Raw genomic sequence first — 26,333 nt, 5'->3', positions numbered from 1 at the left:
TGGAGAAAATCAACTTCATGGGCAGTTTTTGGAGGCCATTGTGGTTGGTTGTGTAGGCCTGGCTTTGTTAATATGAAACAGCATATTTATTGACTAAATGCCCTCAAATTTTATAAATGCATTTATGTGTATCATCCAATGTACCTCCTTCAGTTGTTTGGAATATAGCATTAAGTTTAAATATAAATTGATGAGATTCTACTTCAGTGTCTGTTGTAGATCCTGTTCTGGGTAGAAAATCAGGGGAGGTACCATTTTTGTTTAGGCCTGGTTCCCCATAGAAGAGGAAACATATTTACTACTTTCAGTGTCCTCAATTTTATTAATTTTTTTGGCTGTGCCACATGGCTTATGGGATCTTATTTCCCCGACCAGGGAATGAACCCGGGACCCTGCAGTGAAAGTGCTGAGTGCTGACCACTGGACCACCAGGGAATCCCCATTTTTTTTTTTCTTGTTCTCAGTGTCCTCAATTTTATAAATGCACCTGTGCATATTGCCAAATGCACTTCGCTAAGTTAGGAATAGACTCTTTTTTTTTTTTTTCGGTACACGGGCCTCTCACTGTTGTGGCCTCTCCCATTGCGGAGCACAGGCTCCGGACGCGCATGCTCAGCGGCCGTGGCTCACGGGCCCAGCCGCTCCGCGGCATGTGGGATCCTCCCGGACCGGGGCACGAACCCGCGTCCCCTGCATCGGCAGGCGGACTCTCAACCACTGCGCCACCAGGGAAGCCCAGGAATACTCTTAATTCTAACATGAACTGACAAGATTGTGTTGCAATGTCAGTTGTAGCAGAAGCAAGATCCAGGTCTGGGAGAATGTTGGGAAAGTTCCCGCCCTTGTTTCAGGTCTAAGGTAGGAAGATAAAGGTTATGTCCACCAGGTAAAGATCCAGGAGGGTGTGTTCATTTAAAAGTTCCTTGAGGTTTGAAAAAAAAAGAAACTTAAAAAACAAAAGATACATTTCTGGATTTAGCAGTCATTTGATTATCCTATTTTGTTTTTGAACAACTATCATTCTCCTCTCTTTATGGAAAAGATGTTTACATGGTGGGGGAAATCTCTCACTTTTGCCTGCTCAACATCCATCCCTCCCCCTTCAATAACAGCTTCTCAGTGTTTGTCTGATGCCTTTTATTTGAGTAACACTTTGACGGAGGGACTACAGTACCACAGTTAAGGGCAGGGCTCTGGAGCCAGGCTGCTTGGGTTTTATTCATTCATGCTGTGTGCCCTGGGGTGTGTTTCTTAACCTTTCCAAATCTTGGTCTCCTCCACTACAAAATAGGAGTAGTGATATTACCTACTTCATGGAATTGATGTGAGGATTAATGAATAAATACGGTAAAGCACCTGGAACAGGGTCTAATGCGTTATATGAACTCAATAAGTATTATCTATTATTATGAAATTCTTACATAACAATTAATTTCTTCAGGGACTTTATAAACATATCCTCTATCATTGGATGTGGCTATGCAAGTCTATGAAAGGCTGATATTTATTTTTCCCATTACATGTAACTTGATTTTTTTTTTTTTTTTTGAGAAAACCAAAGGACTATTTCTTTGGAGTTAAGTAGTTTTACTAGGAAATGTCTTGATATTGATCATCCATATATTTTCTGATACCTGATGTGCCCCTTCAATCTGTAGATTAAGTTCTTCATTTCTGGAAAGTTTTCTTCTTCTTCTTGTTTTTTTTTTTTTTGCCACACTGCGTGACTTGTGGGATCTTAGTTCCCCAACCAGGGATTGAACCTGGGCCCCTGGCAGTGAAAGCTCTGAGTCCTAACCACTGGACCACCAGGGAATTCCCTGGAAAGTTTTCTTGAATAACATCTTTAAATATTTTTTGTTCCATTATTTCAGTCTCTTCAGAAGGGATACCATTTATGAATATATTGAACTTCATGTTTCATATAATTTTCTAGGTAACCTTTACTCATTTCCATTTTCTTTTCCCACTATTCTTGATTTGTTTTCTATATCCCTTAAAAAGTTTTATACCTATGGTGATTTCATTTTGTTTCCTGATTCTTTCCTGAGCTCTCCAGCTCATGTTTTAAGTCCTGTTGTTGTCTTGCCCTATCTTCCCTGAGCAAGTTCTTGTCTTATACAATTATTCAAAATAAATTTTGATACTTTGAACACAAATTTTATCTATTCTATAGCAGATTTTTTTTTTTTTTTTTTTTTTTTGCGGTATGCAGGCCTCTCACTGTTGTGGCCTCTCCTGTTGCGGAGCACAGGCTCCAGACACGCAGGCTCAGTGGCCATGGCTCACAGGCCCAGCCGCTCCGCGGCATGTGGGATCTTCCCGGACTGGGGCACAAACCCGTGTCCCCTGCATCAGCAGGCGGACTCTCAACCACTGCGCCACCAGGGAAGCCCCAGATTTTTTTTCTTGTGTTGAATCTTCACTTCTATTGTTCTTCCTACTTCTTCACTCTCTCTTTTTAAATTGGAGAAATTTTGTAAAGATTTTGTGCTTGTTCTTGTGCTTGATTTTTCATGTAAACTAGATGAGTTCCTCTACGAAGAGCTATTTGTAAGAGGTTCATGGTAAGGAGTGAGACTTAGACATCTTCCAGGCTAGCTGGAATTATCTTTGAATCATGCTCAGGTTCTTTATAACCCAGGTTTTTGACTAAAGGCTCTTTTGTCTTTACGTCTTTGGATAGAGATCTGAAACAAAAACACTGAGTCCCTCTTCTCAACCCTGCCTCCCTGCCAGGCTGCTTTTTTTTGCAACGGTGGCAATGATGTGTGATTCCTCATTCAGCTTTGATTTTTCTAGGTGTCATTGTTGTGTACACAGTCAACAACTTACACTGATCATCAGCACATGGGCAGACCTCATTTTATCGTACTTCGCAGATATTGAGCTTTTCACAAATTGAAGATTTGTGGCAACCCTGTGTCGAGCAAGTCTATTGGCATCTTTTTTTTAATGAAGGTCCATACATTTTTTTTAGACATACGCTATTGCATACTTAATAGGCTACAGGACAGTGTAAACGTAACTTTTACATGCAATGCGAAACCAAAAAACTTGTGAGACTCACTTTATTGCGATGGTCTGGAACCAAACCTGCAGTATCTCTGAGGTGTGCCTTGCTAGGAAATATGGCCTAGTAACTCTCTTTAACTATTTCTAGGAACTACATACACAATTTAAGATAACCAAACTTTCACAGGGTTTGTGAGAAGAGGCCTCTAGCATCAGAGTGTTGTCACACAATCCATTTGATGGAAAGGATGATGCCCAACTTTTTATTTTTTGGCTGTGCAGTGCGGCATTCAGGATCTTAGTTCCCCAACTAGGGATCCAACCCACACCCCCTGCAGTGGAAGTGCAGAGTCTTAACCACTGGACCGCCAGGGAAGTCCCGATGCTCATCTTCTAATAATGAAACATTTTTCCCTGCAATATTTCTGGCTGAGATTTAAATAAGTTTTTCGTGTGGAGTGTATCTACATGAAGTCACCTAATAAAACATTTTTGATTAATACATTTTTAGACCAAAGAGTTCTTAAGTTTTCAAAGAGTAATGATATTCTGGATAAGCTTTTCATCATATGAAAAAACCACACTGATTTACAAATCCTAAAATCATTGAGGTTACATACCACTCTCCCTCCTACAACCTGGGTTTTATAGGCTCAGGGAGGTAAAGTGTCTTTAACACAAACTTAGCAACAGACTTGGGACTTGAGCCTAGTTTCCTGGATTTCTAGTTCTGTCTACCACCCCAGCTTGCCTTCCTGGTTTATCACTTTAGGTACTAAAGGCTGAATAGAGGTAATTTAGAAATTTTCTATAATTATAGATTATAGATAATCTATAATCTATTCTATCTATAATCTATTCTATCTATATAATCTATATAGAGCTATAATCTATATATCTATATAATCTATATAGATCTATAATCTATATATCTATAATAGATTATAGATAATCTATTCTATTCCATAATCTATTATAGATTATAATAGAATATATTAATCTATATTCTATTATAATCTATGCATTTGCTTTAGATAGTATATATTTCCCCCACACCACCTGCCCAGCTCTGAACCTGGGCCACACAAACCTGACCTACTGGCAGGACTGTTGGCTGGAAAAGAGTTTGATGGGCATAAAGTTAGTAAGTCTTTAATGATGGGTTATTAAACAACGTGTTCTTTGGGTCCTTTAATTAAAAAAATTAAAGGCTTTAAAGGAAATATAAAGACTTGGGACCTAAACTTTAGTAATCTGGAATATCTGCAGAGCTTTCTGGAGTGGAACTGTTAGGGAACAGACAGCTTTTGACCGATAGGTAACAACTGATTGACAACGGAGTTGGGGTGGGAAGAAGAGTGTGGCAGCCACCATCGCTAGAAAAACACGGCAGCTGGAAGAAATGGTCTGTTACTGGAGAACAGTCCAAGCAAGAGTCCTCAAGCAAACAGGATTAAGCTCTTAACAGGCTACGGTTTAACCATTCTTTGGGAATGATGGCTTTGTTCTCTATTGCAGTTTCCAAGGTCAAGATCTCTTACTTTACATGGTGTCCAGTAAGGGAGGAATGACCGTGCTAAAGCCAGACTGAATTGTCTTTGACATTTCCACCTCCTTCTTTGGGTCATGGGATCCATTCTTTTGGGCTTGGCCTCTTCAACTCCCCATTAGTTTGAGTCTTTTCTCTAGGACCTAGTCCAGCTGAGGATAACTTGATAATGCTCTGAATGAACATCATTATGGAAAATTTGGAATAGAAAGAAAACTCCCCATTACAGTTCCAACCGTACAAAACTTCTTTAGCATCACCACTTCTTTATTTCCGGGGACAATAGCTGAGACTGAGAATTGTTATCATGAGCTCCGGTGTTTGTTCCATAGGCTAGAAGCAAGGGTGAAATAGAGAGGAAAGAACGGGATAAGAAGAAGGAGTGGAAGGAAGGGAAAGGGGAAAAAAGATGAGCAGGTGCATATGGCGGGCATGGGAGTGTCCACTGGGATCTTAGTCACACCTGGTTCCTACTCTGCATATTGCCTAACCTTTGACCCCAATAAACGATAGTATAGTTCTTCAAAAAAACTTTTTTTTTATTGAAGTATAGTTGATTTACAATGCTGTGCAAATGTATTTCTTCTTGAAGTGGTGCTGTTTGCTTTTGGTGACGTGCCCCAACTTTGAGAGAGGTTCCCTAGTCATCCATCTTGGAAGTTGGGTTTGTCAATTTAGTCAGTTTCTAACAGCCAAATCCCCCGTTTGCTCTCCTCAGCCTGGAGAGCCTTAAGCTAACAGCCCCTGAAAGGCGGAATCCAGCACGCAGATGTGGAGGAATGGGCAGGCCAGATTATCTTTCCACCTCCTTGGGGTCAGGGAAAAAAGGTGGAGGGCGGCAGGGTGCAGTGTGGGGTGGGTACAGACGGCTTCTGGGAGAGCAGTCGACCTGCATCCAGCCTGTCAGAACGAGGAGGAAGGTGCTGGGTAAGTTTCCTCTTCAGGGAGTAGAATATTTTTTTCCCCCTTTTACAGTGAAATTGGAACAGTCCTGGGAAAATGGGACAGGTGTCACCAATCAAGACACGGGGCTGTTTACCCAACTCAGCCGAGGGGCCCTCAGGAAGAGAGAGTCTTGATACGAAGAAAACTACAATTTTTCGAAACACGAGGTAGTCCCTGCAGGTTGGGAATGGGCGTCTGTACGTGGATCGCCCTCTGACAGGTGGACACGGGAGAGGGATGGGCAGTCAGAATGCGCCTCCGAAATGGGAGGCCAGAGGGAACTCTGGGTGCGTTTCTCCAATCTGTTAGAAAGGCTATTTCCAGGTACCTTCCCTGGCACAGCGTGCCCTACTAAACCCACTGCGGCTGCGCTGAGGAGGGGCGGCCCCCCTGGCGAAGAGAGTGTGGGGCAGAGGTTCACTTTGCTCTAAGTCTCTGGGTTTCGGCCGGCGAAGAGAGGGAGAAACCAGGAGGGGCCGAGCTGGAGCGAAGGCCGCTCCAGCCCTGGGGCCGAAGCAGCCTGGGAGGCGCACAGAGCCCGGCCCTGAATCCACCGCCGCTCGGCCGCCAGATAACCCTGGGAGTTAAGCTCCCAAAGAGAAAACGAGGCAGCGCCTGGCACGTCTTGCGCGTCCCCGGCCGCGAGGCTCCCGGCTCCCTCCTCGACGCGAGGCCCCCTCCCCCAGCCATAATTGGACACGGGCGCCGATTTTGGTGCAATGCGAATTAGCTCCAGTCGCCCAGTCGGGAGGGCCAGGCAGGCTCGGGGAACGCCAGCCGCTGGCGGGCGCCGCGCCGCCCGAGTCAACGCCCACCTCCGCCAGCATCCCCGCGGCCGCCGCCTCCCGTCGCCATAACAACCAGCCCCCGCGTTCGACCCCGCGCAGCGCCCGGACGCCCGGGGAGGACGCCCCCGCCCTCGGCGCCCGGCATCCGGGTGGCCTCGCGCCCCCGCCCTCGCCCTCGCCCCCGCCCTGCAGCGTCCTAGCGCAGCGCAGAGGCGCCCTCTCCCGCAGCCGGAGAGGAAAGCCCTCGCGCCCCCGAGACTTGACTTTGCGGAATTAATAAAGCAGCCCCGGGGGGCCGGGGTCCTCCAGCACGCGCCTGGGCGCCCGCACCTGCCTGGGTCCCCCGCACCTGCCCTCTCCTGGGCTCCAGGGCGCGCGCGGCGGCGGGGAGCGTAGCCGGGCGGCGACGGCGGTGCCCCGGCGTCCGGGGCACGGCGTTCCCGGGGAGCAGGACATCCCCGAAGGCGGCAGCACGCGGGAGGCGGGGAGGCGGGAGGCGGCCGGGGCGCGCGGGGAGGGCGGGGAGCCCGCGGGAGGAGGAGGAGGGAGGGAGCAGGGCGGGCGGCTGGGAGGGAGGAGAAGGGAGGCAAGAAAGTAGCAGAAAGTGAGGCTGGCAGCCGGCTGCAAAGGAGCCGGGCGAGTGGCGGCGGCGGCAGGAAGTCTGTGCCCGAGACGCGCAGAAATAAGAGCCAGGGAGGGACCGCGGCGGCGGCGAGAGTGAAAGAGGAAACTGCAGAAGAGGAAGCTCTGCCGCAGCACAAAGTCTCCTCCGGCTCCCGCGCCGAGCATCCCCGCGCCGCCAGCCCAGCCCTCCCGGACCGGCTCGCCGCCGCCGCCGCCCCCGCTGCGCCCGCGCCGCCGGCCCCCCCGCGCCCCCGCGCTCGGGCGTCCCCTCCTCGCGCGCCCACCCCGGCCCCCCGCGTCCCCGGCCGCTCCGCCTCGCCGCCCTCTGCGCACGCCGGCCTCGTCTGCCATGGCCCGGGAGAACGGCGAGAGCAGCTCCTCCTGGAAAAAGCAAGCTGAAGACATCAAGAAAATTTTCGAGTTTAAGGAGACCCTCGGAACGTAAGTGGGGACCGGGGAGTAGAGGGTGGAGATGGCAGCGGCCGCGGGTGCAGAGGTGGCTCCCGCTGCCACCGCCGCCGCCACCGCGGTAGGAACCGGCGGGTCGCCGCGTCCTCATTGTCCAGTTCTCGGCTCTGCGTGCCCCCCTGCGTGCCGGCCGCGTGGGTCGCCCCGCGGGCCCGGGTGGGAGCCGCTCCTGGGCGGGGGAGGCTCTGGGCTTTAGGGGTCAGTCGCAGGCGGGCGACTTTTCACTTCCCTGACACCGCCGCCCTCTCGACTTCTCCCCATGCGTGACTGTGGGCTGAGCATGGTGGATATTCCTGTTTACTGGCTGCGTGCGTCTTCTCACCGTGTGCATGGGTGCACCGTGTCCGCGAGAGACGTGGTCACGAGAAAATCGGGCTCCAGGCATTCCCATTTCTGTCCTTCCGTTATGTATCCTTATAGAATTGACATCTTCACGTACTAGGTGTAGGCAAGACTTTGGATGACCGCGCAATTAAGGAAGGGAGGAATTTCGCAGTGTTCAGGGTCACGTGTGGGCAGAGCCTTACCTGAGCGTCTGTCCATTTCCCCAGGCTCGGCAGCACACGCTGGGGTGCGGGTCGCCAAGGGAGGGTCTGCGAGGGTCGCTGTACCGGTGGTTTCTCTCTAGGGCTGTGTGTAGTCCGAGGCTGGTGGCGGAGTAACCAGAAGTCCATGGCAGGAAGGCTCCGAGCATGTGCTGCTCCATTCAGCTGCTGTTCCCTTTCTGCCCAGGAGTTGGTTTTTGTTTGTTTTGTTGTGGAGTGCCTCAGAATAGGTAGGGAGGCTGATAGTGAAAGAGAATCGGGCACTGCTGGAAGAGTCTGAAATTGGAGTTATTTTCTCCCCTCATGTGATCGGTATCTGTCAGCATATACATTCATACACATATGTGCTGTATGAACCGAACGTTTTGCAGGGATTCATGGAGGTGTTAATTAGGCTGGGAAGAGATAGACGAGGTGTTTCATAAGAGAAATCAGTGTGCTCTTCTCTCCTGTCTTCCTTAACCCCCCTTTACTTGCTATTGTGGTTAGTTTGCTTTTCCAGGACCACATTTTCAAACCCAGATTGTTTTCTGTCCCATACTCAGGGTCCACTGAGTTGTTTGGTCATTTTCCCTCCCCGAGCCGCGCATCTGCAGTGGTCCCCCAGAGCCCAAGTTGTGAAGGTAGCATCCCTGCCATGCTTCTGATCCTGGGGACGCACACTTGCCGAGGATGAGAACAGGGTCTCCCAGCCGTTGTGCTCGCTTCAGGAACACAGTCTACCTGTGGGTGTAGACTTTCTGTCTGTTGGAAAAAAACAGAAAGGACTTAGCCTTTTCATAGAGAGGGGCTTGGGGCTGCCTCTTAGCATGGCCTGTTAAGGGGTGAGGTTTTGTCCATAACTTTAGAAAATTATCATTGAGGTTTATTTGGGTTTGGGGTAGTGACTCTGAGGTGCTTAAGTTGCCGAGAAAGAAGAAGCGTGTGCTTGCTGGTCATCCTGAGACCAATCGCCTCAGATGAGGGGATGGGAGAGAGTGGAGTCCCATCATGAGAGAATGCGTTCCTTTGCCAGGCGCATCTCCACCCGAGCCCCTCGAGCTGGTCCCTCTGCCTGCAGCCTCCAAGCAGACGGATGCAGCTCCCCTGACTGCCTCCTGCTCCCTGGAGAGCCGGGTAGCTGCCCCTCTGCCGTGGCTGGGCTGCTCAGCCCCATGAGCTGTGACTTCATTGAGTGGCTCCTGCTGTGGCAGGTGCTGTTTGGGTATGACTGCTGGTGGTTCCACCTCTGGGCAGGATGGGGACTTGACTCATGGTGACGGAGAGACTGTACAGCTCTTGCAGAACAACCTCTTGGACTCTGGCCACATTCCCCGTGAACCTGGGGATGGGTCTCTGTTAGGGTTCCAAAGCTTTGCCTTCTGTCTTGGAAAGAATTCTTTGAAAAGAAGCTTCCCACTGTGGTCCTGTAGTGCTGACAGGGGTTCTAGAAGAGTGAAACACAAACAATAAAATGATCAAAATGTTTTCACTCTGACCTAGCAATCCCACTACTGGGCATATACCCTGAGAAAACCATAATTCAAAAAGAGTCATGTACCAAAACATTCATTGCAGCTCTATTTACAATAGCCAGGACATGGAAGCAACCTAAGTGTCCATCAACAGATGAATGGATAAAGAAGATGTGGCACATATATACAATGGAATATTACTCAGCCGTAAAAAGGAATGAAATTGAGCTACTTGTAATGAGGTGGATAGACCTGGAGTCTGTCATACAGAGTGAAGTAAGTCAGAAAAAGAAAGACAAATACCGTATGCTAACACATATATACGGAATTTAAGAAAAAAAAATGTCATGAAGAACCTTGGGGTAAGACAGGAATAAAGACACAGACCTACTAGAGAACAGACTTGAGGATATGGGGAGGGGGAAGGGTGAGCTGTGACAAAGTGAGAGAGAGGCATGGACACATATACACTACCCAACGTAAGATAGATAGCTAGTGGGAAGCAGCCGCATAGCACAGGGAGATCAGCTCGGTGCTTTGTGACCGCCTGGAGGGGTGGGATAGGGAGGGTGGGAGGGAGGGAGACGCAAGAGGGAAGAGATATGGGAACATATGTATGTATAACTGATTCACTTTGTTATAAAGCAGAAACCAACACACCATTGTAAAGCAATTATACTCCAATAAAGATGTAAAAAAAGATGTTTTCACTCAATAGCATGATAATAATAATAGTAGTAGTAGTAAAGGTAGGTGACTTTATTAAATGAATACCAAGAACCAGTTGTTATTCTAAGTGCCTTAGGTATAGTAACTCATTTTACTCTCACGTTAACCTGATAAAGTGGGTATTTACTTTTATCCCCACTTGGCAGATGGAAAAACTGAGGCAGCAGAGAAATTATGTGACCTGCCAAACCGGAGCTACTTATTAAGTGGAGCTGATATTCGAATCTAGGCAGAACAACTTGTGATTATGCATGTGGGGTTGAGCCCCTCTGTGGATTATGTAACAGCAAATGTTAATAATAATTTGACTAACTTTAGTATTTGGAAAGCTAATTTTCATATTAAGGTAAAGAAAACCTAATTATCCAAACATGTAACATGTGAAAGCTTTTGGGTTATCAACACCTTTTTGTCTCTTGGACTTTCTAGAAGTGGTCCAAAGTTCAGGATGCCTGTTTCGCCCTGGGCCAAGTCCAGTGATCCTGACCTGGGTCTAAATAGAGGTCACTTCTGGTTCTGTTAGTGTGGATTTTGGCTTTGGGCTCTACACTTGTTTGCAGTGGAACCTAGCATCCGTCAAGGGTGTCAACAGTTACAATTGGGATTCATTTCCAAGGTACTCTGCAGGCCCAATCATTTTGTTTGTCACACTTTTACCATATGCCTTTAGGATCCTAAGGCAGGAAAGCCCTGCCAGGAGCCAGATTGTCAGCCCACAGTGTTAAAATGCTTTTAAAATAAAGCACTGTGAAGGCTCAAGGAGCACTCACTTGGCAAAACCTTGTAATCTGATATCTGGCTGCCTGATCCCGGTACCTTTCCATGCAGAGCACAGCCTCTACTGTTGAAGGCCAGAGGGTCAAGCCATTTAGACCATGTGGTCAGCGGGACCTTGCTGGAGGGTGGGAGCCAAATGGGAGTGAAGGGTGGCCCAGAAGGGTGGGAAGAGAGCTGGAGGAAGCAAAGGACAGCATAGGGGAAGGAACCCACTGGGTGGTTTGGACCTGGGTTTTCTGATGCACCCCTGAGTCAGGCCTCAGGAGAAACCTCTCAACTTATGACCTTCAGTGTGGCTCTCTTTGAAGGGGAATCCCAGGCCCTAACCCTGGCTCTGAACAGGGTGGGAAGGCTTAATTACTGTTTATTAATCAACGCCGTGTTTTCAGATCCCTGCCTGGCACGCCAGATTAATGTGGGATCAAATAAATGTTGTGTAACAGCAATTAGGAGTCGTAAACATTTCTGTGGAGTGTTTGCCGAGGCCATTCAGGCCATCTCTACCGTAGGTGTCTTTCCACGTCTTCTGAACCAAGACAATGAAAATAGGCCATTTGGAGAAAGATACAGATGGGAAGAAAGGTTTGACCGTGGTGTCCAGGAAGTACCCCAGACTCACGGAAGTGGCTTCTGTAATTGCCACGCCATGAAAGGCATCTGAACAGAGGAGGCCCTGAGAGTTGACACAGAATGATTCTCCCAATATACCTCATTTCTTCCCGCAGAGTATGGAAATGGCACGTCCTGGAAAATAGATCTTCATCTCTGCAGGGTATGAATACACGCTTTTCTTACAGACCGAATGTTTTGTGTTGAAGTAATTGCTGTTTGTGGGGGGCTGGAGCGGGCACCATGGAGGTCTTGGGCCTGGGCTCAAGGTCTGAGTCAGCCGCTGCTGGGGTGTGTGGCCTGTGGGCTGCTTGGTCATTTTTCCACATGACCTGGTCTTAGCTTCCTCACCTGTAAAATCAGGGGGAGGGCAAGGAAGATGGGATGATTTTCAAGTGCCCTTACAACCCTAAGATTTTTTTGGCTTGTCTAGGTAACGAAGGCACTCACTATAATTTTTCGGGAGCTTTCGTGTGTAGCTAGAGCAGCTTAGCCCTATTTGGAGGGACATTTTTATGGCCAGGCTAGTAGCAAAGTGATACAGCTCAGGACAGGAAGTGTTATCCCACTTGATGTCAGTAGCACAATGCCTTTGCTTTTTCATGAAATGAGTGCCTGCTGGGTGCTGCTTTAGGAGGGGTATAAATAGAAATTTCTGTGGGGCCAGCGCTGTCTTTTCCCACTAGTATCTTCTGTACATGCCTTGTTCTGAAATTGCTCAATCAGTACACCTGTTGAGGACACAGATTATTGATTTATCTGAAAGCCCGGGTGGAACACAGACTCACCTGTTCTTTTGTGGGAGGCAGGTGTGCGTGTGGGTGTAGGGGGAGAGGGAGATTGCAGAGCTACCCGAGGTGATTTGTGTGTTTGACCGACTGATTTAAGAGTAATTTTTCTGAGACTACTCAAAATTTTAGTCTGTGAAAAGCATTTAAAAGAATATTACCCAGAGGAGCAGAGAGGTGGGCAGCCCCCAGAGTGCCCCCCGAGGGTATCCCAGCTGCGGCATTGGTTAGAAGTTTGCATTTTTCAGCCCTTTGTTTGAGGCGTGATATAAATTCAGCCTCTTGTACATTTAAAAATATCTATTGAACACCTGCTATATTCTAGGCACCGGTGCACGGTAGCGGGGAGTACAGCAGCGAACAAGCAGACACAAATGCCTGCTTTCCTGGGGCTCACATTCTGGTGAGGAAGCCAGAAAATAAAAAAAAAAACACATGAATCAGGAAGATGTAGAGTATGTTATCTAGTATACACGTTAGGGGAGAAATGAAGCAGGGAACGGGGATTTTTGGGAGGGGGAGGTGATGGTGGCTTGAAGCAGGGTAGCCAGGGAGGGCCTGGCTGAAGAGCTGCTATTTGAATAAAGATCTGGAGGCTGCATTGGGGTAGCTGAAGGTAAAATGTTCCGGTCGGAGGGAACAGCAAGGGCTGTTTTGAGCAGAGGTGTACCTTGACCTGACTCAGGTGTTTCCGTCATGGCTGTGGTTGCTGTGTTGAGAATGAATGGACGGGTTCAAGGGCAGAAGCGGGGAGACCAGCTCGGAGGCTATGGAAACCATCTAGGGGAGAGAGAATGGTGGTGGAGGACTGGGGTGCTGCTCTGGGGGTGATGAGAAGTGGTTGGATTATGGAAACATGTGGAAGGGAGAGCCGATAGGAATTGCTGGTAGATTGGGTGTGGGATGTGAGATTCGCCAGGGATTTGGGGTTGGAAGAAAGATGCTGTTTGTTGCTTTTGGTCAGTTTTGTTCCAAGGATTTTCTGAGCACCTGCTCTGTGGGCACAGCAGGGCTGTCCATGTTCTTGGAAGCTCTTGGAAAGAGTTTGGAGGGAAAACTCAGCATTCTTTGGGCTCCTGGGTTCTCCTTGTGAGGGACTCTTGGATTTATTTATTTGTTTATTTTAAAAAAATTAAAAAAAATCTTTGGCCACACCACGTGACATGTGGGATCTTAGTTCCCCCACCAGGGATTGAACCTGCGCCCCTTGCATTGGTAGCATGGAGTCTTTTTTTTTTTTTTTAACATCTTTATTGGAGTGTAATTGCTTTACAATGTTGTGTTAGTTTCTGCTGTATAACAAAGTGAATCAGCTGTATGTATACATATACCTCATATCCCCTCCCTCTTGCATCTCCCTCCCACCCTCCCTATCCCATTGGTCTAGGTGGTTATAGGGCACCGAGCTGATCTCCCTGTGCTATGCGGCTGCTTCCCACTAGCTAGCTGTTTTACATTTGGCAGTGTGTATATGTCCATGCCACTCTCTCACTTTGTCCCAGCTTACCCTTTCCCCTCCCCATATCCTCAGGTCCATTCTCTAGTAGGTCTGTGTCTTTATTCCCGTCCTGCCCCTAGGTTCTTCATGACCATTTTTTTTTTTTAAATTCCATATATATGTGTTAGCATATGATATTTGTTTTTCTCTTTCTGTCTTACTTCACTCTGTATGACAGACTCTAGGTCCATCCACCTCACTACAGATGACTCAATTTCGTTCCTTTTTATGGCTAATATTCCATTTTATATATATATATATATATATATATATATATATGTGCCACATCTTCTTTATCCGTTCATCCGATGATGGACACTTAGGTTGCTTCCATGTCCTGGCTATTGTAAATAGAGTTGCAGTGAACATTGTGGTACATGACTCTTTTTGAATTATGGTTTTCTCAGGGTATATGCCCAGTAGTGGGATTGCTGGGTAATATGGTAGTTCTATTTTTAGTTTTTTAAGGAACCTCCATACTGTTCTCCATAGTGGCTGCATCAATTTACATTCCCACCAACAGTGCAAGAGGGTTCCCTATTCTCCACACCCTCTGGAAGCGTGGAGTCTCAACCACTGGACTGCCAGGGAAGTCCCAAGGGACCATTGGATTTTAAGGCTAATCTCTTTCTTTCCGAGAGCTTGTGTCTGGGATGGGCTTTTGAAATATCTCCTGTTCTGTCACAGGGGGAAGTCATGATAGGCTGGACATTTGAGCAGCTGGACAAACTGCTTAACTTCCTGTGAAAATGCTGGGTTTTGCCTCCAGAATTATCACCAGGAAGATCACTCTGACAGGTTTGTAGGTTACCTACAACTCTCCCACTTGATTTGGGAATTAAAGCGCAGACGTTCTGTGAAAAATAATAAACATGCAAACTCCTGCTAGGTCTTTCTTTGATAGGATGTTTTATGTTTGGAGAGAAAAAGCCAGAAGTTTTTCTTGGTTGCAAAAAAGATAAACCCTCGTGGCCTTACTGATTAGTACGGTGGGATCTGGGAAATTGCACTTTTTAGAGCTTGGTCCCAGAGGGGCTAATGAAGACTAGGTCTCAAGTAGAAATTTCTGGATCAAACTTGGCAACCGAGTGGACAATAATTAAACTTGGCAGGTGGACTTCCTTGTCCTCTCAGAGGAGGATTTTAGGGGTTAACTTGTTGAGCTTTTTTTTGGCTGGGTCTCCATAAATCCCTTTAATCTTTCCTTTCCCCAAATAAATCTCCGTAAATCCCCTTCAATCTCTCTCCTTCTCTGCCTCTCCCCTCTGGGAGGGCTTAGCATTGGTCCAGCAGGGCACTGTCACATTATTGGACAGCTTACATCCACAGGGTGGACCCCAGGACCTCACATTGCCTCCAGTCCTCATGAGATTTTGCAGGAATCGCCGGGGAGCCCACAGCCCCTGGGGACACATTTCTTTAATTGAAGAATGAACCACTTATGGGTGGCCAGCACGAAGCCTGGAGCCTGACTCAAGATCCAATGCACAGGGACACATGGACCCTGGGAGACATGCCAACATTACCTTCTTTTGCAGTTCACGTTGGGTGCCTCCCTTTGACTCCCTGTGGTGCAGGAGATCACCTTTTCCTTGGGCTAGTTTTCTGTTAGACCCTTCTTGATTTTTTCAAAATGTTTATGATGCAGTATGTGGATTCTTCAGGTTCGAATCAGACCAGATGGATGCCACAGGCCAAGTTCATTCCATGGCAGACCAAGTTCATTCCCTGTCTCCAGTGGTCAGCTGTGGGTCTCTTGCTGTTTTTCCTAGTATTTCAGCAGGATTCAGAGATGGAGGAATGCGTTTCTTGGTTAACACCAGATCTTGAGGATAAGCCTAAAGACAGCAGATTGGCTGAGGCCAGGCAGGGGAGGCGTCAGGAGGCAATGAACCGTACTAGAAAGGCAGCTCCAGCACCACCCTTCATAGCTGCATCCCTCTTGATGTCCATCCTTCATCTTTCTGAGTTAAGATGCAGATGGAAGTTGCCGCTTGTGGGATTCCTGTAAGGATTCAGTGCCATCTCTGAGGTGCCTGGCACATAACTGGGATTGAGTAAACAGCAGCTGCTGTCAGGTTTTACTTGCCTTCAGCAGCTGTGGTGGAGGATAGCTACCCTCAGATATTCAGGGCCAGCGCTGTGAGGAGGAACATGTCAGTGTCTGTTGGAAATTGATTTTTGGAGGCTCCTGGGGCAGAGATGCAGAACAGTGCATACTTAACCTCCCCCCGCAAAGTTGATTTAAGAGACCGTCAACAAGTCCTCTGTCAACCAGGGAAGAACATTCGCTGGATATTCCGCGGGGCGCAGTCCTGAGCTGCTAAGAACGGAGGATCTGAGGTCACCAGGCCATGGGTGCACATCCTGGGTCCACTGATTCCTAGCTATTAGGTTTTGGGCAAATGATGTCACCGTTCTCGGCCTCGTGCCCTCATCTGCACAACAGGCTAACACTAGCACCCGATCTAAGGGTTGCAATGAAGGTTAGATGAGGGCGCGTGGAAACCCCTTAGTGCATGGACATGGCTGTGAATGTGTGTGCAGGAAATGCTCCTTCTCTCTCCTTAGCCCCTGCGGGGCTGACACCCTGCTCCTCAGAGGCCACGTGCCCCGATTTGGAGGGTCCATTACACCATCCAACACATGCTTCCCACAGGAGGCTGGTTGGTTCCCCTGGCGCTGGTGTTCACCAAGAGCCTCAGTCCCAAACGTCCTCCAGGCCAGCTCGCGTGTTGAGTGACCTAGTTTGCTGCATATGTAGACTCATCCCCTCCCTGGGTTATGTCATCAGCTTTGTCTCTCTGCACCTCTCCCTGCACCCTGAGCTGCTTTTTTTTTTTTCTTCAGTCTATCTCTACATCAGCTTGTGCAAGACGCTCTTCTAACTGCAGTTTCTGTTGTCGCCAACAGCACTTAGATCTTGGTGCAGCTGTGGCCCTTCTTGAAGCTGAAACGTGCTTCTTTCTGGGAATGGCTTCAGTCTTACCTGCGTTGGTTTCTGATTGAAAATAACGTTTGGCTTGGAGGACTGAAGTAACTTGTTGATTACAGTATTCCAAAACATCACTGACTTTTGTGAGTTTAAATTCTCTAGGTAGTGAGTTTATTTTAATGCTAGAGTTTTCAAAAATGGCAACGTGTCTAGGTATAGACCGCATGAACGTGCATAACAGTTTACTCAAAAATAACCTCATCAGGGATTGTGTGATGGAGGGTGGGAGATCTCAGAAGTTTAATTTCCCAGGTTGCAGCATGTAGATAAAACAGTCGGAGAGCTCATGTCTGAATCGGGTGAAATCCCTCATCTTGGCTTCTCCATGTTAGACCTTTCCATGGCCTGACCAGGTCTGGGGTCACAGATTATTGGTACCTCTGCAGTGTAGTGAGCATGGGAAGAAGAGGCTTCCCAACTGGACAGAGTCAATGTTTTTACTGGTTGAGAGGCCCCCTCTCTGACATTTATAACCACGGCTTACATCACTGAAATTGCTTTTACTCCAAACTGGATTAGGGGCTGTAAGTGGAATCCTAAAGGTATCATATTCAACAAATACGATACCTGCACACAATGCCGTCCCCTCCCACCAAGGCCCACAGTGTTGTGGCAAAAAAACCAAGAAGGAAATGAAGCTGTGCTAAGTGGAGAGGTCTGGTGGGATGATGGGGGGGGGGGCAGACACCCCAGGGCCCCTGCCCCCTGCCCCCCTGGGCTCTTCCCATTTCTTTAACCTTCATAAAAATGGCTGCTCGAAATTTGCCTTAAAACATTAGAAGATACGAATGCCTTGAAATAGGTTGAGAGACCAGCCATCTGTGATGTAAGTGATTTTAAAGAAAGTGCTTTTTCCTCCCACGTGAAACTGACAAGAACTAGCAGTTTGGCTGGAAGACGGGAGGAAAGTAGGTAATTGTGGTTTTGGAGCTTTGGGGGGGGAAGTGGGAAGGTGCAAATGAGTTCCAAACTGGGAAGTTGAAGGCCAAGTGCGGCAACTGGGAGAAGGATCCCAGGCCGACCGACTGATTAAATAAACTGGGTTCTGACGCCTCCCTGGTGGTCCAGTGGTTAGGACTGTGCTTCCACTGCAGGGGGTGCGGGTTCGATCCCTGGTCGTGGAACTAAGATCCCATGTGCTACGTGGCCAAAAACAAACAAACAAAACTGGGTCCTAGACTGGCCCGGGCTCCGAAAGGGAGGCTGCTGTGGTACTGCCTCTGTGACCTCCCCCCTCCCCTCCTCCCCCAGCACAGCCCCGGCTCCCAGGACCCGGCTGGGACATTCACACTGTAATTCAGCCTCACTGGGCATTGGTACTCAAGGCTTCTCTAGGTGTGAGCGGGCTCCATACCCCCATGAGACATTTCACTTTCCTTAAAAAATATGCCTTGAACAACCACCACACCCAAAAGGTGAAAATGAACTTCGGGGGCAGACCTTGTATAAAAGTTGGGGACAGGCTGTATCTGGCCGTCGTGTACAGGAACGATGCTGCTGGGATTCACTCTGCCCGCGTTAGCATGGCCAGTGTCAATGGAATTTGTGGTCCTAGTCATGATAAAAAAACTCTGATGTTGACTTTTTAGGGCCCTCTTGGCTCCTTTGACAGCTGGGAAATAGAAGACATAATATTTGGGTGTGTGTGTTTCTTAATTGTGGTTAAAAAAATGCATAACTTAAAATTTACCATCTTGACAATTCTTAAGTCTTTAGGGCCCTTTTGGCTCCTTTGACAGTTGGGAGCTAGAAGACCTCGTATTTGAGTGTGTGTGTTTTTAAGTCGGGGTTAAAAAAAATGCATAACCTAAAATTTACCATCTTAACCATTTTTTTAAAAAAATAAAATAATTTATTTATTTATTTTTGGCTGCGTTGGGTCTTCGTTGCTGCACATGGGCTTTCTCTAGTTGCGGCGAGCGGGGGCTACTCTTTGTTGTGGTGCGCGGGCTTCTCATTGCAGTGGCTTCTCTTGTTGCCGAGCACGGGCTCTAGGTGCGTGGGCTTCAGTAGTTGTGGCTCGCGGGTTCTAGAGCGCAGGCTCAGTAGATGTGGTGCATGGGCTCAGTAGTTGTGGCTTGCAGGCTCTAGAGCGCAGGCTCAGTAGTTGTGGTGCATGGGCTCAGTAGTTGTGGCACGCAGGCTCAGTAGTTGTGGTGCACGGGCTTAGTTGCTCTACGGCATGTGGGATCTTCCCGGACCAGGGCTCAAGCCCATGTCTCCTGCATTGGAAGGCGGATTCTTAATCACTGTGCCACCAAGGAAGCCCCCATCTTAATAGTTTTTAAGCCTATAGTTCAGTGGCACTAAGGACATTCACGTTGTTGCGCAACCGTCACCACCATCCATCTCCAGAACCTTTTCATCTTCCCAAAGTGAAGCTTTATCTCCATTACACGCTCACTCTCCATTTCCCCTCCCTCCAGCCCCTGGCAACGCCCATTCTGCCTTCTGTCTCTGTGAATTCAGCTACTCTAGGTATCTCCTATAGGTGGAATCAGACAATTTTGTCATTTTGTGTCTAGTGTATTTTATTTAGCGTAATGTCCTCAGGGTTTTTGCCTGCCCTTTTAAGGCTGAATAATATTCTATTGTATGGCTAGACCACATTTTGTTTATTCATTCCTTTTTTTTTTTTTTGCGGTACGCGGGCCTCTCACTCTTGTGGCCTCTCCTGTTGCGGAGCACAGGCTCCGGACGCGCAGGCCCAGCAGCCATGGCCCATGGGCCCAGCCGCTCCGCGGCATGTGGGATCTTCCCAGACCGGGGCATGAACCCGCGTCCCCTGCACCGGCAGGGGGACTCCCAGCCACTGTGCCACCAGGGAAGCCCTATCCATTCTTGATGAACACTTGGGGCTGCTTCTGCCTTTTGGGTTTTGTGAATAATGCTTTATGAGCATGGCTGTCCCTCTTCAAGTCCCTGCTTTCAATTCTTTTGGTTCTTTCATTTCATACCCAGAAGTGGAGTTGCTGGGTCATGTGGTAATTCTGTGCCTTATTTTTTGAAGTACTCGCAGACAGTTTTGTGCAGCTCTGTGGTGTTTTGCAGTTTGCAAAATACTTTTACATCCACGATTCCTGCTGCGCCTTAGGACAGCCCTGCGAGTGGAGAGCAATCATTACCCTCATTTTACAGAGAAGAACATGGAGGTTCTGAGAGGAGATGAGTCAGGAGAAAAGGTTGCTCAGTGGCGCTTGGAGGTTGGAGCGTCTTCCGACTCTGAACTCAGTGCTCTTTCTCCCCCATCGTGCTGCTTACAAGCTGGTTAGTGGGGACAGTGGGAACAGAGAACACTGATGGATGAAAAAGGTACGTCCTCATTCTGTGGATGTGGTGTGGTTAGGAGACCATCGGAGCCCGTTGTGTGCTGTCAACCAGCTCTGGTTTGTAACCTTGCTGATTCCATGGTGTAACTACTCCCACTGGAACCACTTAAAGCTACCCCTGGTTTAACAACCGATTGCAGAATTCTTTTTTTTTAAATTAATTAATTAATTTTTGGCTGTGTTGGGTCTTTATTGCTGCGTGCAGGCTTTTCTCTAGTTGCGGCGAGCGGGGGCTACTCTTAATGGTGGTGCGTGGGCTTCTCATTGCGGTGGCCTCTCTTGTTGTGGAGCACGGGCTCTAGGCTTCAGTAGTTGTGGCTTGCAGGCTCAGTAGTTGTGGCTCGTGGGCTCTAGAGCACAGGCTCGGTAGTTGTGGCACACGGGCTTAGTTGCTCCGCGGCATTTGGGATCTTCCCTGACCAGGGCTCGAACCCGTCTCCCCTGCATTGATAGGCGGTTTCTTAACCACTCTGCCACCAGGGGGAAGCCTCCAAAATTCTTGAATGAGGCTCTTGTGAGCACGTGTGAGTTGACTCAGCACACCTTTGGAGGAAGTTGACGTCAGGAGATCTGAGTTCAGTTCTGGCTCTGTAGCTTCAGAAGTGTGGAACCTTGGTCATATCCTCTCTATGTCTGGATTACCTTGTTTGTTAAGTGGGGATAATGACACCTGCTTCCATTACAGACCTGTTGTAAGGCCTGAATGAGATAAGGTATGTGCAGTAAGGCTTTATACAAATAGAAGATATTATTATGTTGCAAAGATTATAGCTTTAAAATAGTTCTTTCTCATAAATGTTGGTGTCATGCATACTCTTTGGAACCTAGCTATCATCTTTTGGGCACGGTTCCCGAGAAGTTGGGCCATGGTCAGCCTTGACGCTGAAAGCATCAATGCAAAACCCAAAGTTTCATAGTATATTTTATCTAGACCTGTTCAAGTGTATGTTGTTTTTGTTCTCAGTGTTTAAGCAATTGGTACGTTCAGAAAAATTCTTTAAAAATTATAAAAAGGACATGTCATCCTGGTAGAGAATTTAAAAAATATGGAAGAGTATAAGGAAGATGATGAGAACTAGGTGGCTGGATGGGTCTTGGGTCATCAGTCCCTCTAGGGGGCGGGGAGATCTCAGGAGAGACCCCAGCGGTCAGCGTTTGGGGGTGGGTCTCTGGGGGGGTGGGGTGGGGCTGTGGTTATTCACTCACTGCTGTGGAGATATTCCAGTATTTTACCAACTGGTCTGATTGGACCACTGCACACCGGTTGAGTATCGGCTCTGGAAATAGGAGTGGTGGTCTTTGTTGAATGCGGTGGGTGTCCGATGTTTTTCAGGGTGCCGGTAGTTTGTGTTAGTTTGGTGCTGGTGGTGATGCCATCATTGGGATTATTGCCATGATTACCCTCTCTACTCTCATCACCACCTCTAAACACCTACAGAGTCAGCAGTGGGACAGAACCAGGTGCCAACAGGAGACCCTGCTCAACAGGCTTCCAATGGGCTAATCACCTATGTGAGAAGAAGGAGGTAAAAAAAATATTCACATCCAAGTGTGCCTGACTCCCCTCGGTTGGCGTAGGACACAGGAACCTAGATTCTCAGTCACTTCATGGCATGAAATAATTACTGTTCACTCTGGACTGAATATTTGTGTCACCCCAAATTCATGTGTTGAAATCTAACACCCAATGTGATGGTATTAGGAGGTGGATATTAGCATAATATCCTCAAGGTTTATCCACATGGTAGCATGTGTTAAAATTGCCTCCCTTGGGCTTTGGGAGGTGATTAAGTCATTGAAGGTGGAGCCCTCTTAAATGGAATTAGTGCCCTTATAAATGAGACCCCAGAGAACTCCTTTGCCCCCTCCACCATATGAGGACACAGCGAGAAGGCAGTTGCCTTCTCGAACTAGGAAGTGGGCTCTTACCACACCCCAGCTCTGCCCATGTCGTCATCTTGGACTTCTGGGGGCCCTGCTTGGCTGGTGAGGCTCCCAGGCAGGGTTCCAATGGGGCATGGACGTGGCAGCCTCTGAGTCTTCAGGATCAGTGTGGCCGCTCTCCCCACCCCTCAAGGCTGTTCCTGGTGGCCTTCCTTTCCTGTAGGAATTCTTGAATGTATAATATATTCCCTAAGTGTGATCTCATCCTAGGATCGCAGGAATGGTCCAGGTAGATGCAGGGGCCTCCAAAAAGCTTGGTTAATCGTGAAGGTACTAAGAGCTGGGTGTCCTTCCAAAGCTTTCCAGGAATTGGGAGTTTGAGGTCTCTTCTAGCATGGCCAGCGGGTCAGGCCCTAACCCTGCAGAAAACTTCTGGGTTCATTGAACCCTGAGTAAACTGGGCCCCTCTCTACAAGCCAGGTCTGCCCCATAGGAATGAGGGAAACTTGAACTAGTCCTGGTGCTAGAAATTCCAATGGGTTTGTCTGGCCAAAGCCATCTGGAAATGTGCCTTCATTTAGTTGCCTCGGTCAGGCTTCAGATAAGACTTTGGAGAATTGTGAGACTGATTCCACAGTTTTTTCTTTTAAAAAAAAAATCATCAGATATTATAGACCGAGATTCTGCTCTGTGCCAGGCACTACGGAAGTGCTGATAAGACAAAATGTGGTTCTTGTCCCTGGGGAACTTTTGGGGGGGACAAACATGTAATTACACTTCAGTGTGATAGTGCTGCATGGTGGGGACACAATATGGAAGCTGCAAAGAGGGGCACCTTGCCAGAATTGGGGCTCAGGGACGGTGAGCTGGGCTGTTGCCTAAAAAGTCAGGAGTGGAAAAGATCTAGCATTCTTCATTACTTAAAGAGCTCCTGCTTTATGCCAAAGAGAAAGCTGGCTTCTGTAAGACAAAGGAAACATACAGTTTTAATAATAATTATAGCAACCATTTATTGAGCACTTACTAGGTGCTAGGCACTATGCCAACTACAGTATTTTACATGAATTTTCACAATAAATCCTCATAGCAGCCCAATATAATAGGTTCCACTGTCATCACCATTTTAGAGATGAGGACACTGAGCCCCAGAGAGGTTAAGTAACTTGGCCAAGGTCACACAGAACTATGTGGAAGAATTGGGATTTGAGCTTAGGTTAGGTTATCTGTTTGGGGCCAAAGCCAGTGCCCTTAACTATTAGATCATTGTACTAACATTCTACCGACTTCATAGGTTGGCAAATTTTGTCCCCTGAACTCTTAACACAGCACATGGTGACATAAGCATGGGGCAAAGTGTTTTGGGGTTTCCAAGGGAAGGGAAGTAATTTTTATCAGAAATAATAGATGGAGACGAATCATAAGAGCAGGTAACTGAATTGTTTTCCTAGTAGAGCTTCTCCAGTGGCCCATTTCCCAGATGGCAGCCGTGTATTCATTTAACCAGTGGTGGTTAAGCTCTCACTTAGGGCTGGTGCTGTACCAACTGGAGATTCAGTGGCAAATGAGAGGAGTGGTCCCTGCTGTGTCCTCCAGACATGCTAGACCTGTTCTGACCTCTGTGTCCTGCTCGTGTAGGTCCTCCTATTGCCATCGCTCCCCACTGATTTTCCAGGGTCTTAAGATCACTTAAGTCTGCTCTCTTCCATCAAGTTTCCCCAGACATAAGCAACCCACTTTGGACTTCTCTGCTTCTGTTCTTTCCAGTCTTAGAATCATTCTGTTGAGGGCCAGCCATTGCAGGTTTTTTCCTTTGTGAGAATTTTCTCCAGCTGGTGCAGCTCAGAGCTGCTCGCTGGGGACATTCTCACACACGTGGTTTCCCTCCCGGGTGTTTCCCACAATGCCTTGCACCCTGAGTAATAGGTGGAGAGTGTGTTTGGTTCAGCGTTAAAAATCCCAAGTAATAAAATTGTCTCCATGGTCCGGTAGGAAGCTTGCTTTTCTAAATGTTTGCATTACTGATAAGCTCTTCCGAACATTCTGCCCGTATTTTCTCCCCCTGGACTTCATCTTCAGATCGTCACCACTTTTCCACGTGTGGCTTACTCAGCCGGTGGATTAGCTGCGGTGAATTTTTAATCTGTGGGGCTTTGCTTGCTTCCTCCCTTTGGCAGCCTCTTTCTCTTGGCCGCCGTGGGGCTGCGCTCGGAGAAAGAAAACTGGTCGTCAGGCTCCAAAAAAGAGTCCTCCTCAATAGGAAGGCCCAACGCTAAATAGAAGTGATATTTGGATCATCACACCCTTCTCTTCATTTTGCGGCCACGGTTGGTTGTGTCCTGTGGTATCCTGTTACATACCTCTACTTTCTATTATTTTCCGTCTTGGAATTTCCCCCCAAACGTGGCTTGTTGCAGTCTTGAGGTACTCATGGAAGCAATACATAGTTGGCTTTTTTCATCTTTTCCTTTGCAATCAGGCCTTTCTTAGTTTTATGACCTTTTCTGCATGCTAGTGTGTCCAAACCCAGGGGCGATCCAAGGGGTAGTTGGCAACTGTGCTGTTTTTCTTCTGAAGGTGTGATGTCTGTGGAACTGATGATGGGATGAGAAATTTCTGGGCACTTACAGTAGTCTTTCCTGATGTTCTTTCCTTGAAAATTCAACAAACTCTTTGTCTCGAAGTCCCAGATTCATTGACTTGGAGGTAAAAGTTTTCCTTGCTCTCAGTACCTGGGCCAAACCTCCTGAGTGCATAAATAATGCAGCTTTTCTTTTGCCAACCTGTTTTCTGAGGAGGTCGCTGGTGTCCCTGGGAAGGTGTGGAGGCGGCTTGAGAAAACCTAATAATGGCCACCAGTATTTGAATATCTTCCAGGTCTGAGGTCTTTCACTGGCCACTTGGCCACTTGAAGGGTCATTTAATCCGTCAGTAACCCTGTGAATTAAGTACTGTTTGATAGTTGAGGAGAGCTTACTGGTCCCAGGGCACGTGATTCGTAAGTCACAGGACAGCGATTTGGACCTAGATCTGTCTGAAGAAGCTTCTGGAAGGCTGTGCCCAGCTCACAGCTGTGTTGACTGGGGTGAAGCAGGCTTCTCCAGGGTGTGTCCTGGCGTGGTCCTGGGGGCTCTGACAGGGAGACTTGTGTCCTTGTGTGTTATGACCATTGTCACTGAGTCTCCAGAATGTCACGGCGGCCACCCTTCTCCTCGGGCCCATCAGAGCCTTGCTCTGGAGCTTGGAGCCTGGAAGTGGTATGATGTTCAGTGTGCGGGTGAGGACACTGCCACCTGGAATTCGTGCCCTGGCTCAGGCTCGTCAGAAACCTCTGTGCTGGAGTCCTCCCTGGAGGTCCGGTGGTGAAGACTTTGCCTTCCAATGCAGGGCTGTGCAGGTTCGACCCCTGGTCAGGGAGCTAAGATCCCACGTGCCTCTGGGCCAAAAAACCAAACATAAAACAGAAGCAATATTGTAACAAATTCAGTAAAGACTTTAAAAATGGTCCACGTCAAAAAAAAAAAAAACCCTTAGAAGAAAAAAAGAAACCTCTCTGCTGAGAGAGAAGTGGGCCTCATCACAATGTTACAGGCTGAGGTTAGATTTCGTTATCACGTGGCAATTTCCGTACTGGCAAAATGAAGAAAATCATATTGAAAACATCGAGAGAACCCTGAGATTTTAAATCAGACTATTTGCCAAAAAGAACAAAACCAAGCCAAGACAGAGCACTCACCTCAGGGTTCTGGCAAACAAAATGCTTTGGAACTTAAAAAAATACACATCATTTATAGCATAGATATCCATTAGCAAAAGGTCGTGGAAAACACAGGCAGATAGCCAGAAATTCAGACCAAGTCTGGTTGATTTTCTCAAATGGCTAAAATATGTACGGGAGTATGATTCTAGCCCCGGCTCTCCTGTATGACCTGGCGTTGAGCTCGTTCTTAGTGGCAGTTGAGTGACAAGGGGACAGATATTCTTGACTCCCAGTTCAGTGCTGTTTTCCTCACTGAAGGGTTTTTTCTTTTTTTTTATTGTTGATGTTCTGCTCACACTAAATAATTAGCTTTGTTTTCTCATTGCAATGTATTGTAAGTGCTTTTCAAAAATGTGTCAGAGCAGATTTACTTTTTCTCAGGGCTTGTTAATTTAAAAAAAAATGACTGTTAGTTGTGCAATAAAGACCTCATCATATATGATGGACCTCACATGGTTTCTTTATATTTTCATTACTTGGAAAACACCAGGAGAGAGCCAATAGGAATATTAAACGTGTTGAACATCTGCTCTGTTAAGAAAGACGTACCAGCACAGTATGCCACGTTACTCATTGTTT

The 26,333-nt window shown here is 47.7% G+C and overlaps 1 protein-coding gene across 3 annotated transcripts in view; it reads left to right on the top strand.

The window, feature by feature from the left end:
• Positions 1-5,558: 5,558 nt before the first annotated feature.
• CAMK1D (calcium/calmodulin dependent protein kinase ID) overlaps positions 5,559-26,333 on the top strand; it is a 415,209-nt gene continuing 394,434 nt past the window's right edge. For 2 of the 3 annotated variants that reach the window (XM_060293260.1, XM_060293277.1), the window contains exon 1: positions 5,559-5,676. In XM_060293260.1, coding sequence (XP_060149243.1) covers positions 5,564-5,676 — 113 coding nt within the window. In that variant the 5' untranslated portion in view covers positions 5,559-5,563. Of the gene's footprint in view, positions 5,677-7,185; positions 7,363-26,333 lie in introns of those variants that run through there. The other variant, XM_030836975.2, reaches the window with a different exon arrangement.

The sequence above is a fragment of the Globicephala melas genome, chromosome 2, assembly GCF_963455315.2.
Source record: "Globicephala melas chromosome 2, mGloMel1.2, whole genome shotgun sequence".
Taxonomy (NCBI): domain Eukaryota; kingdom Metazoa; phylum Chordata; class Mammalia; order Artiodactyla; family Delphinidae; genus Globicephala; species Globicephala melas.
This window is presented reverse-complemented; position numbering and strand designations above follow the sequence as displayed.